A 16,770-nucleotide genomic window follows, 5' to 3' on the forward strand; every position below is an offset into this window, starting at 1 on the left:
ATTATTAAGCCAAGTATGGATTTTTTTACGCCTCCATGCTGGCAATAGCCGCAACCAGAGGCATGATGTTTTCAGGTTGTCCGTCCATACGTCTCATCTTTGTGAACGTGATATCTCAGAACGCCTCAAGATTTTTTCTTCAAATTTGGCATACATGTTCACTTGGACATGCTGATGAACTGACTAGTTTTGGTGGTCATAGATCAGAGGTCGAGGTCAGTGTGACCTTATCTGTCTCATTCTCATGAACGCAGTATTTCAAGAACGCCTTGAGGAAATCTCTTCAAATTTGACATAGAGGTTGACTTTTACTAAAGGATGAACTGATTAGATTTTGCTGGTCAAAGGTCAAGTCTGATTGACTTCATTGGTCTCATTCTTGTGAATGTGATATCTCAAGAATGCCTTAAGGGAATTTTTCAAATTTGGGACAAACATTTACATGGACTCAAAAATGAACTGATTGGATTTCGGTGGTCAGAGGTCTCACTTACTGCAAGTCTTTGTGTTGCTAACTACTTCATGATATACATACATACTTCAATAACTAAAGCAGTCCAATGTTAATATACAATAGACTATGTAAAAAAAAAACAACAAAAAAACCCTATCTTTCCAGGCTTTGATACAATCAGCAAGCAGCACACAGATGGAAATCAGCGTTTGACACGTGACTGTTCCAGTCGGTTAAAGCACAGCAATCAGATTATAGAAAGCAACGTGATAAGGTGCAGCATCACTCATTCTGAAGACACTCTGAAGGGGAAAAGGATTGTAAATGACATCACAGACACTATAGCATAATCACAGCACTTCTCAAATTAATGGATGATAAGATTAATAAAGTTCACATTACTGCCTGGAAATAAAGCTGCCTATTCTATAGAATCTGGTGGCAAAGTCACTTTGGAGGAAGTAGAGATCGTAAGTTAAGGTTGCAGAATTTCAGTCTTGTTGCTGGTGTTAAGGTTGCAGAATTTCAGTCTTGTTGCTGGTGTTAAGGTTTAGGAAGACAGACAGACATCAAGTGTCGATAATGGACTTCGTTTTGAGAGTAATCTTCAAATGTTTAAAATAACCCACAGGGAGTGCTTTGTTTGTTTAAGAAGGAATGTATCCATTTGTCAACCTAATTAAGTGTCACTTTTATATCAAGAGTAGTGTAAGTAGTTTACATACTTAATTTGCAAGTCTATTTTTGGCCTGTAACACATGCACACACTAGCTCTGTTCAGTCATTTAACCACAGTGTGTCTTTTAACTTTATACTTTGTACACATATTCAGGGTTGGAAAGCACTATACTACAGTAAGAATTGTAGGTAGTACTTAATTCATCTCCATATTATGCTTCTTTCTATTTTATGTCAGGGTAATGGAGTACTTTTATTTATTCTGGTACATTTATTTTACTACTAGTTACCAGATACTTATGATTCTACATACAAAACAGCTTAGAATATGATGCATTGTTACAGTATAAAACACAATTAAATGCTGTTTACACATTAAGGAGATAGTTCAGTTTATTTGAAGTGGGGTTGTATGAGGTAGTTATTCATACACAGGATATTACATACAATAGACATCAGTCAGTCCACCCCCTGCTTAGAGAACAGGCTGGAGTCTGATATGGAAGCTCAGCAGTCTACTGCTGTGGAGGGGTCAGCAACAAAATGTGTTTTAGCCACCTAAAATAAGTCCCACCTACAACAATCAATAACAGTTTAAAGGAATACTCCGATGATTTGGGAGTTATGCCCTTTCTCTATCATTTTCATAGTGAGACAACATGATCAATATCTTTTTGTGTCTGTATGTCCAGTGGCTGGGTCTCAGCGGTTAGCATTGCGGCTTAGCTTAGCGAATACAATTGAAGTCTGTAGGAGGTCAGTAGCCTACAGCAAAAGTGAACAAATAAACATTACAGAAACCCTGAAGCTGGTATTTCTGCTCGTGCATTTAAAATAAACATGTTTAAACATTAATTCGAAAAACAAGAGTCCTTTTTAGTCATTTTAGAAGAAGTCTGATACACGGAACTATAGTGTGTTTATGTCCTGCACTGTGATCCGCGGAGGGATACACCGGTGAGCAGGCACATGCACAGACGTGGCCTGTAAACAAAACCCAGTTGTTTATTTAGCCTAACAGTATCTTCGGACTATAGTCGCTGCAATGGACGACTTTGAACTCGATTTTGAAGAGTTTCTTGTAGCGGACACAGATCCAGAGCCATACCTGTTTGAGCTGGAGTATACAGATGAGGAACTCCAGGTGTTGGATGCTGAGCGGGCAAGAAGAGAGGCTGAATCCTCTGAAGCGGTGGAACAGCAAGGGGCCAAGGGGAGACGGAGGTCAGGGAAGGACTGGTGGTGTAGCTGCGGGGCTTGCCAACCTATGCCTACGGAGGTGGAATCATTTTGCTGCACAGAATGGAATTCGGTGCTACCATCGTTGGGGAGGCTAGAGATATATCATCATCATCAGGAGGAAAACCGCCGCAGAGAGCGCATCACAAGGAGTGAAAACTTTGCAGCAATCACTAATCCTGGCGTGATTGAAACATTTTTTCATGTTCCTAAGGTAAACTGGAAAAAGCGCCCCAGACCTGCAGGAGCTGATGGACAGCTTTCAGTCGAGTGAGTAATATCGCTTTATAATGCACATTTACAGTGCCTTTTCATCTAGCCTGTAGTTTTGCCTTGAATGTTTTTGCAAGTTGCAATAATACATTTTCGAGGCACGATCGTCCGTGTCGTCTCTTTGTTTGCTTTTATCGAGTGACCTAGCATACCTGTCCCAGAGCCAGCTGCAGATGTTGCTCATCAGTGTATCCCTCCGCACAGGGCGTAAACACACTACAGTTGCATGTATCAAACTTCTAAAATGACTAAAAAGGACTCTTGTTTTTTTGGAATTAATGTTTAAACATGTTTGTTTTAAATGTACATGTAGAAATACCAGCTTCAGGGTTTCTGTAATGTTTATTTGTTCACTTTTGCCGTAGGCTACTGACCCCCTATAGTCTTCAATTGTATTCGCTAAGCTAAGACGCAATGCTAATCGCTGGGACCCAGCCACTGGACATACAGACACAAAAAAGATATCGATCATGTTGTCTCAATATGAAAATGATAGAGAAAGGGCATAACTCCCAAATCGTCGGAGTATTCCTTTAAGTGTACATTATATTGGGAGTATTTTTACTGCTTTACCTTTCAGTCACATAGTGATTTCCAATAGGAAATGGAGCCGTTCAAGCTTCCTTCAAAGCCAGACTCCAGTGAGAAAAATAGTGATTTGATAGTGCTGTACACAGGAGTTGCTGCTCTACCACTGCCACAAACTATTAGTTTGTGTTATTAAGTGACTTGCTATTTGAAAACATTGGTTTTGATTCACGAAAGTCCCACAATAACACAAACGAACTAACTGATTTTGGCATTGGTAGACCAGCAGCTCCCATGTTCAACATGCTACAATTACTGTTTTTGTGGCTTTGACGAGAACATAGATGGGGAACTGAGCTCGTCACCAGCCTTCCCATCAGAACGGGCTGACTGACTGAGAGGTAAAGCAGTGAAAATACTTTCAATGCAACTTACACTGATATTGATTATTTTAGGTGGGACTTTTTTTAGGTGGCTAAAATACACTTTGTTGCTGACCCCAACCACAGCAGTACATTGCTTAGCTTCTGTGTCAGACTCCAGACAGCTTCTCCAAACTAGGGGCATGCCGACTGACATCTACTGTAGGTAATACACTGACTACGGATAAGTACCCCATACAACCCCACTTTAAAATATCCAAACTATCCCTTTAAGGCAATAGTGTTAATGACATAACAATAATATATTGTACATAATAACAATATGAATGAAGCATTGCGTTTTTGCTTTTCTTATTTTAACTACATTCTGCTGATAATATATAATAAGTTATTTGATCTGTTGTTAATGTAAAATCATAAATTAGTGTAGCTTTAAATTAGGAATCTGAATACCTCTTTCATGGCTGCATTTACTGATACAACAGAGGAGATCTTTTAGACACACAGACACGATCCCATTTTGAAATGACAGGTTTTTGACCACTCCCAGCTGTATTTGACAGGTACAGGTGTGGTTTAAGTGACCTTGTCAAGTCAAGGGTGAAGAAGTTCATGTCTTTTTTGCACCATCCTAAGCCGCATTTAAAGGATAAGGCCCATGTTCATTTACATTTTTTTTATTGTCAACAAACCCCAGGAAAGAACCACAAACAGGACAACGTATCCTTTTGCAGCGACTCATATGATATCTTATAAATTAGCAGCCCACAAAGGATGTTACATCCCCAACAGAAAGTTATGTAATTAATGTAAAGTTACTGAGGTTAGGTTTAGGGGAAAAAAAAAACATGGTGAAGACGTACCTTTAAAATGACTCAAAGCTCACAAACACTTGTCTCCTGGGGAAAGGACAATGAAGGGACATCACCCAGTGCAATAGTGTGGCTCATTGGGGTTTTTTTTTAATAGTTTTTAGACAACAGTGGAGCTCTATGGCACAGAGGAAGAAGATGTATCAGGCTCTGGATACGTGGAATTTGTTGACAACACTAAGAAAAATAACTGACCAAAAGATGTCTACTTAATCTACCTCAGAAAGTCTGATACACCCTGTTCAAATGTCTTTATGCTTCTGACAGGGTGGGAAAATTCCAATCCGCTGGACTGCCCCAGAGGCCATCGCCTACAGGAAGTTTTCCTCTCCCAGTGACGTGTGGAGCTATGGAGTGGTCATGTGGGAGGTGATGTCCTACGGAGAACGGCCATACTGGAACCTCACCAACAGAGATGTGAGCTTTATTTGTTAACAAACTAACCTTTACTGTATTTTCATAGCACACAATGTGGTCTCATTCATGTTTTTGTTGTACATGTGCAGGTGATCAAATCTGTGGAGGAAGGCTACAGGCTGCCTGCTCCTATGGGCTGCCCTGGTCCTCTACATACTCTCATGCTGGACTGCTGGCAGAAGGATCGCAACGAGAGGCCACGTTTTTGCCAGATAGTCACTGTTCTTGACAAGCTAATCCGCAACCCAGAGAACCTGAAATCTATGGACACACTCTGCAGGTGGGTGGGCCACTGAATGGATCCATGTTTGCAGTGAAGCAACATGGGTGCATTGTGTCACATGCCCAGGAAGTCTTTTGATTTTATTTGGCCAGACAGTTCGCCAACATTTAATCAAATATTGGTTCATGTGATTAGCGGATTAAGCTGCAAGTCAAAGCAAGGCACCATCTGCGAGGGGCTGAGAAGATGATCTCCTGGACAATATATGGTGACAGACTGTTAGGCTACTAAGTAACTGTCCTGGTGTGGGAGACAGAGTAAATCCAATCTGATCCTGCTGCTATCAAACATGAGCCCGGTGGGATAAAGTTGCAGTCTGAAGTTTCCCTCAAAGTTCTCTGGCAAATGAAGCAAGCCATCATGTTCATTTTCCAATAAGCTCATCTCTGATAGATGCACTGTGCATTAAGTAAAAGCCGAACTGTGATATTGACATTGATCCGCAGTGAATCTGGGTGCAGGTTTGAGAGGACACCAGAGCCAGACCTGTGTAAATTGCTCAGTTCAGTTCTTAGGTCCTATGGAGTCAGTGATGCATGGCATGGTGCATCTATGTGAGTGTGTGTGTTGAGAGATATGGCAGGTAGAGGAAAAGGCACAGGAGAAGGAGAAGTGTTAAGGATTTCTCCCTGTATTAATCTACCCAAAGCAGCCATCCTGCAACCACAGCCGCCACCTCTTCTCTATCATTTTAACTGCTATTGATTTTTTGCCTCAGTTACTAGTGCATTTCAATGCAGCCCTTTTCCCCAGTCATTCTGCCTCTTGCTCACTTTCTGCCTCTTTTCTCATTTTTGGACTCCCTCCAACTAAACTAATCCTTTTGTCTTCCCATTCATCTTCCTCTCTCTTTTCCTCTGTCTATCTATGGCCATCCGTCTCTCTCCTGGCCACAGTTTAAACAGTCCTCCACTGATGGAGAGAGCTATCCCCGACTTCAGTAGCTGTAACTCAGTAAACGAGTGGCTGGACACCATAAAGATGGGCCGCTACAAGGACCACTTTGCAGCAGGGGGGTACCAAACTCTGGGACACGTCATAAGCATGAACCAAGGGTGAGTACTGACGGTGATGGAACTGGTAGTGACTCAGAAGTGGTGCTGAGCTGTTAGCTCTCGGCACTACTTAGGTGCTGGGCTCTGCCAGCCAATGTATGTAGCTTAAGGAGCCTGTAGGGTGAGAAATCAATCAATGTGCTGTTTGAAGGAAGTAGTAGCTTCTGCACTCTTGGAACATTTTAAAACTTCTCTCAGTAAATCTCAGAAAGTTAGTGTGACCACTGCTGTGTTTCTGCACCACTCATTTTCTTTGTTAATTACCACCTCCACAGATCCATCTAATGAGCTCTGTCCACTGAGCACACATGCACAATAAACCCTCCTACTAGTGCTGCACAATTAATCTAATCGCAGTTGTAATCGCGATGTCAGGCTGTGCGATTACATAACCACATAGAAGGCTGTGATTTGCGATTTAATGTAAATAAATGTTAACGTGTGTGCCAGTAAACGTGACTACCTCTGCTGTAGTGTGTGGAGTTTGTTGACATTACGCCCACAAGCTATCCTGGTGTGTACAACACGTATGATCAGGTGACTATCCGGCGTGCAGCAGTGATGAACATAGACGCTGAAGAAGAGAATGAGCATGACAGAAAGACGTGCTGTGTAAAACTTGAAAAGTTAAAGTCGCCACGTCCCACGGCAACATGACCAATCTATATCAGCACTTGAGACAGCACAGAGAAAAGCAGGAAGAATGCATGAGAGAGAAAAAGCCAAGCCGTGTAAAGTTAAAGACAAAGAGACAACTGAAAGCCGCCAGAGCCTCATAAAACAACATTCAAGCACAGTTACGGATACATTTTAAGTGTCACAGGGAAATCACAGACTCCTTAACAAACTATATAATAACAAATTAAAAATTGAGCACAATTTTGCTCAGGTCTGGTCTTCTCAACATGCTGTTGTGTTGTACTATGGCCGATTCACGTGCTGGAATTTGTCATTAACGTGACAACTCCTGAACACAACACAGGCTCTGCTCCGCTGTGTGTACAGTGTCGTGCTGCGCTGCTGTGCGAGCTGCGTGTTTGACTGTGCATAAACAGTAGTCTATTGATGGTTATTTACATAATGTCCATAACAATAACTATGATTATTGTTATGGACAGTGTGTAAATAGCAATAACTATAAACACGCTCATAGTTATTGTTATTTACACACTGTCCATAACAATAACTATGAGCGCATTTACATGGACAGTTTAATTCCCTTTTCATTCAGAATAAAAGTTCATTCCTATTAAAAGTGATCTTGTAAACACCTAATTCGGAATGAAAATGGCCAATGCGATTGAAAATTGATTGATTTCATTCAGATTTATTTCATTCCGAATGAGAAGCCATCATGTAACCGCACCCATTGTCAGGTGCCCCCCTAATATAATGTAGGGGAAACACTGAATTAAGCAAGAAGACTCATGATACCATTTATTTATTATATTGTAATAGCAATCACAAATCGTGATATTGTCCACTCAAATCGCAGTCGCACATTTTTATCAAATTGTGCAGCACTACCTCCTACAGTACCTTTACACCTGAGCCAGGGGTTAGGATCTTATATTTCAATCAGCCTTGAGTCTGTCTTTCAAAACTGTCATCATACACCATGACCACATCACTCCCATAATGTGAAAGTAAATTATTTTTGACCACATCACAAAGTGTGTCACTCATAAAAGCTGATATCTAGAATGAGGCAAAGTCTAAAATACTGTCCAGTATTATGATAATTTGTGTTGGCCACAAACAAGTGAAGGTCAGGTGAAAGGAAAAAACTTGAGGTGTGGAGGGATAAATTTCCTGCTTAACACAGAAATATAGTTCAATCAGGAGAGACATGTTTTGTTTAGAAAAGAAAATATTTAATTACAAATGCACATGAGAATGGAATGTGAAAATGTGAAAAGTCTTTGGTGATTAGACCCCTTTGAGATGGTGAGCTATAAGGAGGGTGATGGATCTGTAGCCAATTAGGGAACCCCCCCTGGGTTCTAGACGCTGGTGGTGGTAGAGAAAGTGGAGAAGAGATGAGGATCAGATGGATGGGTGCTGATGATCTGGATGAGAAGAGGAATGAGTCTTCGGGTTTATCTTTGACCTTGGATGTGACGGCTGGAAGTGAACGGGGTGGAGGAGGGGCGGCGATTCTGCCTAGAATGACAGCTGAAAGTGGCAGAGGAGAGAACAGAGTGCACGTCCGGTGGCAGCTGGAGGAAGCAGTGGGAGTGGGAGAAGGAGAATTGTGAATGAATGAGCACGGAAAGGTCTTCCTGACTGAACTTACGCTGAGCTTCATTTCAATCAGGAGAGACATGTTTTGGGTAGGAAAGAAAATATTTTGGCGATTAGACCCCTTCAAGATGGTGAGCTATAAGGAGGGTGATGGATCCGTAGCCAATTAGGGAACCCCCCAAAACAGTGTGAGGAGTGAGAAGGACGCCAAACCATATGACGTGAGGCAATCCTTACCTTACCAGGAGGCAACAGGCTTCCAACAAAACAAGAAGATAAAAATTAGTAGGGAATGCATTGCAGAAGAAGCATGGACAAACTGAAACAAAGAGGCAGTGAATGTGAAAGGACAGATTTAAAGGCCTGCATGACTCCTGAATGGGGTAATTTAACCTTGATGAGAACATATGGTCAGGATGAGACTGGGACAACAAATGGGGAGCTGCTATCTAGAAAACGAGATGTGAGATGAGCATGGAAGGGAAGTGGCAGAGGGAGGCTTGGATAGATCTAACCACCTAGATGAAGCTAGGGTGAAATGGCAGTGGCAGGGGATGAGGTCATATGGCAGAGGGAAGGCTGGGATGGCATGATTCTGGAGGCCATGGTGTCTATATGTTGAACGAAATAAAAGGTCAGCTAGGACCAACAGAAATGAAAGATCATAGACCAAACATAAATTAAGGTCAGAAGACCAAACTTAGGATAATGTAAACAAAAGGCAAAGGTGGGGCAACCAAACATAAATTAAAGCCAGCAATTTTCAGCATGACAGCAACAGAAATTAAGGGTCTGATGACCAAACTGAAATTAACGTGACTGGTGCGAGGTCCTAGTGACCTGGGCCTATGTATGCAGAAAATAATAAAAGATCAATAAAGACCTAACATAAATAAAAGGTCATAAGACCGAATGAAAATCAAGATCATAAGACGAACTCAAATAAAATGGTGAAAGTAAAAAATGTCCAGCGACCAAAAAGAAATTAAAGTTATGTTAACAAACAGAAATTATGGCCCGTCGGCCAAAAAGAAATTACCGTGTATAAGCATCCCGTAGACCTGGGTGCACAAGCTGGAGTCCTAAAGACAATCAGTAGAACCAAATAAAAGGTCAGAAGGCCAAACAAAATAAAACGTCACATGACCAAACAGAAACTAAGGTCGGAAGACCAACTTAAATAAAATGGATAAATTAAAATAAGGTCCGACGACGAAACATAAATTACGTCCGATAATTTCCAAACAGAAATTAAGTGGGTCCCTCTGACCAAAGAAAATTAAGTGTTGCAGGGGAAACATCCAACGGTCCAACGACCGTGGTGTGGTGCATGAGGTCCACAGACCATGGGGGCATTTGCATGAGGTCCCAAAGACCAGGGGTGTTGGAGCATACAGCATGGGGTCCCCAGATCATGATAGGGCATTTGCATGAGGTCCAAAGACCGAGGGTGTTAGGGCGTACAGCATAAGGTCTTATGGGCCATGATGGGGCATTTGCATGAGGTCCTGAAGACCGAGGGAGGCAGAGCATAAAGCATGAGGTCCCACAGACCATGGTGGGGCATTGGCATTAGGTCCCGAAGACCAGGGGTGTAAGAGCATGCAGCATGAGGTCCCACAGACCATGATAGAGCATTTGCCTGAGGTCAGAAGACCGAGGTTGTCAGTGCATACATGAGGTCCCACAGAACATGATAGAGCATGCAGCATGAGGTCCGAAGACTGAGGTTGTTAGTGCATACAGCATGAGGTCCCACAGAACATGGTAGAGCATCCATGAGGTCCGAAGACCATTTGCGTGAGGTCCCAAAGACCATGCAACTGAGTGAGAGATCAGGCGAACGAGGTAAAAGGAAATGAACCAATAAAATTGCATTATATCACAGCCAACTTGAATAAATGAATACAGCAGAATATGTCCCAGGACCAGCAGATAGAGAATTGGCAGATAGAATTTGTGATTATATAACCAAAATGGAATATTCATGGGTGATGTATGATTAAGGATTATAAAACAATAGGTGAGCAGTAGCGGATGAGCAGGTGTTCATGCATGCAGCATGTAGTTGGAGGGCCACGGGTGACTGTGCAAACGGCATGAGAACACGTAGTGCATGGGTATTGAGGGAACGTGGGATAAATGACAGCCATCCTAAACGAACTGAGGCAGACAGAATTGGAAACGTGAACGAGTGCAAGGAGCATAGGACTGCACAACAAGCAAATTTCAGGTGAGCAATAACAATAACATAACCAAACAGAAATGGCAATTGGCTGATGCATGACTGTCGCTCCATCGAATATAAAGGTGGGCAATAGGACAAACCATAACTGGGATTTGATTGAAGGTAGCAAAAGAGGAAACTACGAAAGACCACCACCAGCTATTTGCATGAGTTTGTGAGAATTTGGGGAGCAGAAATCTGATTTATGAATTGGTGCTAGAATGGAGCCATACCTAGCTCCCCCCAAAAACCAGTGGGTATTTGCTACCCACTAAAAAAAAAAAAAAAAAAAATAAAAAATCTGCCCTGGTCCTTGATCCCTGTCTTTGTATGTTATATTGATCACTTTTTGTTTATTTATTTGATTTGATTTTATTGTTATTATTTATTTTTATTAAAGAGATGAATTTATTTATTCATTCATTTATATATTTTCTTCCTCTCTGTATTGCTCAGCCTTAATAGATATTACCAACACTGATTGGGAAGTGCAAAGCTAGATGCATCTATCTCAACAATAAGTGGATCAAAATTATGCCTAAATAGATGTAGTGGGTTCTATGATAAAAGCCCTACCGCTGAACTGGACAAGTCACTTACTAAGAGGATTAGAGATTGCATGGGCATCTTCGAGTGTATACTGACCGGCTACATTTCCCCTACAGGCAATCGACGAATGATGCTCTGGATCACTGCTAAATACGAACAGAGCGACATGGCACAATGATGCCATGTGCATGAGGGGGTGATCACGCAGCTACTTGCTGAGCTCAAATGAGTTGACAACTACTATACATGTCCTTAAAGTGCATGAAAACAGGAAAAGATCGGGCTAATTAGAGGCTGCCCTGCATGCTGCTCTGCATGACGGGATTGAGGCATGTTCCGGGCCGATTCATGGATGAAATTGTGAATGGCGAATCTGAGATGGATACAATTGTGAAGGGCAGCTCGAATTAAGTTAGACCATTTATGACTGGGAACTGTGATTACCAGAACTGATCAGTGTGCATACCACTGAACTGCAGACAGACTGGAAACATGACAATTAAAAAATAGCACAAGGGTTGAGAAAATGCCTGGAGCGCCACCAGGAAGGAGCTGCTTGCGAGGACCTCTTAATAGAATAGAATAGAGCGAACCAGATGACTGAACCCCAGCCGTCATGACCACAGTGTGTGTCAGAATGGTGGTCCAAAACATCGTCGCTACTAGGTGAAATAAATCTCACTAAATAAAAGCCCTGCAGGTGCAAACTTACTGACCCTTTCTTAATGTGCATGTTAATCGACCATGGTGGAGGGAGCCCAAGACGTGCCAATGGCTACTTCTGTATTACTGTCCATATAATGATGATAATAATGATAATAATAATAATAATACATTGTATTTGGAGGCGCCTTTCAAGACGCCCAAGGTTGCCTACAGAGCATGGAAGAAAAGATCAGTAAGACATCATTAAAAGAAAACAACAACATAGAAACAAATATAGGCTAGTGCACAGTGTCCAGATAGAGTGAATATGTCAATTTATTTATTTTATTTTTTTTGAGGATGCGGTATTGTACAGGAAGGCAATGAAGTTGGATGAGAACTAAATATGATAAATGACAAGAATCAGGCAGATGAATGTAATGGTACTGCAATAGAGGCCGCCATTTTATCCTTTGAGTATTTTAAATTTTTTATTTATTTATTTTATTGCCACCTGACGAAACAGCTGTTGTGAGAGCACGTGCATACTTTAGACATGCATGCGAACTACGCTGTGTTTCCTAAAAGAAAGGGAACGCGAATAAATATGAGTGCTGCAATGAGACGTTTTTAATTGATTGTGCTAGAAATATTCTGGGTCACCTGAAAAACCCGCACAACCCCACTGGGGAATCGCTGGAGGGCTTATGATTGAAATGATACAGGAAGTGTGGTAAGATAGCGGCATGATGTGCATGTGAGTTTATTTTATGAATGAAGTTGAAGAGGAAAAATCGCTTAGCTTAAAGCGAATACCATGGAGAACGGAGGGCATAGTGTGCCTGCTTAATATGCTCACTTTGATGAAACCCAGTGAGCCAAAAATTGAGGTCCGCCGCTATTGCAGTATTACGGTAATTGTTTTCCCATTTAAACGGGGGTGAAGGGAGAATTAAATAAATCACTTTATATTAATGATTCAGTGATAATATTGTCTGTGGCACTGAATGGAGTAGTAGGCTGATCAAATGAGACACACTTAACTTAACAGTGAGGGAGGCTGATGATCAGATGGCTTAAACCGACGGCTCTCTTGCTGTGAGGGATTCGGGAGCTCCGGGGCTGGAGAGGCTGGAGACAGAATGAAGCGCTGGTTCGGGGTGGACGCTAGCTGAGTGGACCGGTCGGCTGAGAGTGGTGGCCACTGCATGAGGAGGCCTGTGGTGATTATGGCGATGATGAGGCGGAGGTGAAGCATGTCCAGGGACTGAAGAAAGGTGTGCATGGAAGCTTGGCCGGAGTAACGGGGGACGCCGCGTGGCAATCCGGGTGTACGTATCATGTTACGTGTAGTTTGGGCCCACATCTTGAATCCGTACACGACACAGAGCTCGAGACTGAAGAAGAAAACGGAGGCAGAAGACACGCGTTGACAATATGACAGGTGAAATTGCCTGAACTGGAGGACTTGATGAATGAGAGATGATTCCGCTGCTGCTGAGGAATCGCACAAGGCTGTACAATCAGCAATAGACTGCAGGGAAAAAAGGTAAGGTGAGCAATTGTCGGCAGCGATTCTGCCTAGAATGACAGCTGAAAGTAGCAGAGGAGAGAACAGATTTTAAAATCTTGTAGTGACAACCTGATTGGCTGATGGAGGCCATGGCTAATTACGATAGGACAGCAAGAAGAGTGCATGCCCGGTGGCAGCTGATTGGAGGAAGCAGTGGGAGTGGTAGAGGGAGAATTGTGAATGAATGAGCACGGAAAGGTCTTCCTGATTGAACTTACGCTAAGCTTCATTTGTGTATGCTCTATGCAGAGCCTACATACATGGCCTACTCCGTTGAGAGCATTTACACTTGCATGGTGGTGTCTGTGTCACTCTGCAGTTACACCTCCAAAACACTAGTCGGCAATGGGGTTTCTGTGAAGAGCTGCAAAATTTAGTTGATCAAAAACACACCCAAAACACACATAAAACATGGCTTAATGGCGACAATTTCAAACACACAAATTGGCTTCATTATAACTCGCAGCATTCACAGAAAAAGCACTTTTACTAGACACATTTTCCCCACAAATACAACATGCTAATGTTGTTAGCACAAGCCAATGGCATTTTAGATGTTATAAATTAGCCTAATGGCCGTCGGAGAGTCCTCTACTCATACGATGCCAGGAACAATAGCAGCACTTAATAAAGGTAACATTACAAAATTCGGAGTTGTTTCAGCTCACAAGGTTCACCGACAAAACAATTGTCTTATATTAAACATGTTTTCCAAACATATACTAGATGCTAGCATTATTAGAACAAGCCTATGGCATTTTACATGGTATAAATTAGCCTAGCAACTAGTGATGATTTCCTCCAATAATAGGATAAATCACACATAAGATTTAAAGTTTGCAGGGGCTTCATTGTCTTCACAGTGTATTGTTTCTTATCTGTGAAATACAGGTAAATAAAAGCTTTGTTTCCACTGAGGGAAATGGTTTCAGCTTACAATAATAGACAGGAGGTCTGCGTGTAGTCTGCATTTCTGGGGAGGTGCATGTCAGCCTATGGCGTTGATTCTATGCAGAGGTGTAAATTGTTTGATTAACTGATTGAATGGTTTTATTTGATGATTAAAGACACATATACAGAAAAGTGCTATAGAAAGTTACACTGCACGGCAGTCATTACCTGTTACAAATAAGCCCAAAGGCTTAATTCTATTTATAGTAGTCTTCTAGTAAACACTTAACACACCACACAACAAGATAAAGCAACACAACAATAAGATGAGTGCAGATAATACAATAAACATACAGTATAAATATCAGGCAGCGGGGCAGCTATATCAACATGCTCTTGTTGTCTTGTTTTTAAAGTTTAAAGTTAAACTGAAATTGAATATGCTACATGGTACTTTGAACCAGTCTTTACCAGAACTACTGTTCACACATGCTAAATAACTCCAACTGTGTCTTCTCTGCTGTTTTTTTGATCGGTGTCAAGCCACTGTCAGTGAAGCTCAGCAGTTTCTGTATTTCACCTAAAAGGGCTCATCAGATAAGGCTAAGTACTCCTCACTGCAGTGTGCATTTCAAGGGAGAGTCAAAAGTTTGTCTCTGGGCTGTGGGATACAGCCGGGCAGCTGAGAGTCAAGCCAGGACTAGGCTGGGGACACTCCTTTCTAAAGTGTGTTTAACACACCGGCGAAAACGGCTGGCAACAAAGCATCGCCTCTTGCATTTTTGAAAAGGACACGCCCTCCTGGAAATGTGCGCTCCCCCTTTTCTCGTCCACAAGGAAACAAACACACAGAGAGCTTGAAAATGGATGCCAAGAGATTTAACTCTGTTTTATCAAACATGTGCTCAGTCCACAAGGTTGTGGAAATGAAGGACTTACAGCGACTTGAGCCATTTTGTACCGCTACACATGTTTCTAGTCAAGCACAAGAGTTCAGCGAGCCACCAAAGGACCGCCCTGCGCATTTACTATTGGTTCTGCAACGTAGGGAGTTTTTTTAAACTCTGAAATTGTATCCGCCCATCTAAACACAAAATCAGGGAGAAAGTCATCAGTCTTTAGTTAAGCAAAGCATCTAAAGACTGACTTGTGAGTCTAAGCCAGAGCCTGCAGAACATGCTGGAAACCTGCTGCCCTCCCTCTGGTTCTCCAACATGCTCTTCTGGCCCTGGCTTGACTCGCGGCCGCCTGGCTATATCTCACAGCCCATAAGCAGCCTACAGCAAGCCCCACTGACCCAGGCTGTACTCTGCTCCAGAGAACCAGAGGGAGGGCAGGAGGGCGGCGGGGTTTGTGCCCACGGCCCTCTGTCGGCTTTCCTCACACGCACCCATGGATGTGGTGCTAGGGACTTTGTCTTTTTTTGTAGGGACTGTAAAAAAAGGACTGAAAAGCAGTCAGTTCCACAATAACACATCAATTCATTAAATTCTGTGATCCATATTGCAAGGTTTCCAAGTCACTTTAGCTGTGATATTTGGTGTACTGCACCCTGTGCTCCCCTTGTGTCACTCAGCCTATGAGACTGCTTAGCTGGGAGCAGAGCAGAAAGCAGCTCTGGAGACCAGTCTGCTGTGACCCCAGCACTGAGTTACTGGGTTAGTGGGTTCGTGCTGGCTCAATTCTAGTTGCTACAGCAGATCTGTGTCTAGAAGTTCCAGCAGCTCTCCTCATGGCAAAGTAGGAGTGCGGGGTGCACTAGCTAGTTGGAGTGGAAGTCACCAGAGGACCCACATTACTATATTATCACAATACTGAGGTCACAATACAATATTATTGCAATATTGTGATATATAAGGATTTATTACCTTTTTTTTCCAATCTGCAAATTATTTCCCCAAATGAAAACCTTGTCAGAATCAGTTTTACCTGATGCGGTTTTCAGCAGCACTGTATGAATGCAGATCTTTGCATATGAGTAGGTGATGGACTGGGTTATTTTCTTAGCTCTCTCAGAGTTGGATGGTAGTTTTGTCAAGCTAAATGTGTCCAGTGTTGGGTGATTTTTGCACAGAGCAGGTTTAGCCTTTTTTGTGACTGTCATTTTGAAACTGCGCCCTCTCCAAACATGCTGATTGAGAGAGTTGTGCTCGTTTTCCTCACTCTGGAATTACTTATTTCATTCAGACCCGGCACCATTGCGCAACAACTTCATGGCCGCATTGTTTACTCCAGAGATCAGCTGATTGCACTGAGGCGGAGATACCAGCTGAACTGTGGAGGAAAACACACAGAGGATGCAGGGGAGGAAGTAAACAGCGGTGGAAAAAAGCAGGGTTGAGACAACGGAGGCTTATGGAGAAGAGAAGATATAAGCCGTGTCTCCCCTCTCTCGTCATGGGCAACGTGAGGTTGCTGGCAAATAAGATGGACGAGCTGACAGCGGCCGCCAGGAGTCA

General features: G+C 42.5%; 1 protein-coding gene across 3 annotated transcripts in view; it reads left to right on the forward strand.

Annotated features, from left to right (window-relative positions):
• The window catches only part of epha8 (eph receptor A8), a 391,056-nt gene that overhangs the window by 362,207 nt on the left and 12,079 nt on the right, over positions 1–16,770 (forward strand). For all 3 annotated transcript variants that reach the window (XM_049570869.1, XM_049570874.1, XM_049570881.1), the window contains 3 exons: positions 4,695–4,844; positions 4,934–5,124; positions 6,024–6,182. In XM_049570869.1, coding sequence (XP_049426826.1) covers positions 4,695–4,844; positions 4,934–5,124; positions 6,024–6,182 — 500 coding nt within the window. The remainder of the gene's footprint in view (positions 1–4,694; positions 4,845–4,933; positions 5,125–6,023; positions 6,183–16,770) is intronic.

Source organism: Epinephelus fuscoguttatus, linkage group LG1, assembly GCF_011397635.1.
Source record: "Epinephelus fuscoguttatus linkage group LG1, E.fuscoguttatus.final_Chr_v1".
Classification (NCBI taxonomy): Eukaryota; Metazoa; Chordata; class Actinopteri; order Perciformes; family Serranidae; genus Epinephelus; species Epinephelus fuscoguttatus.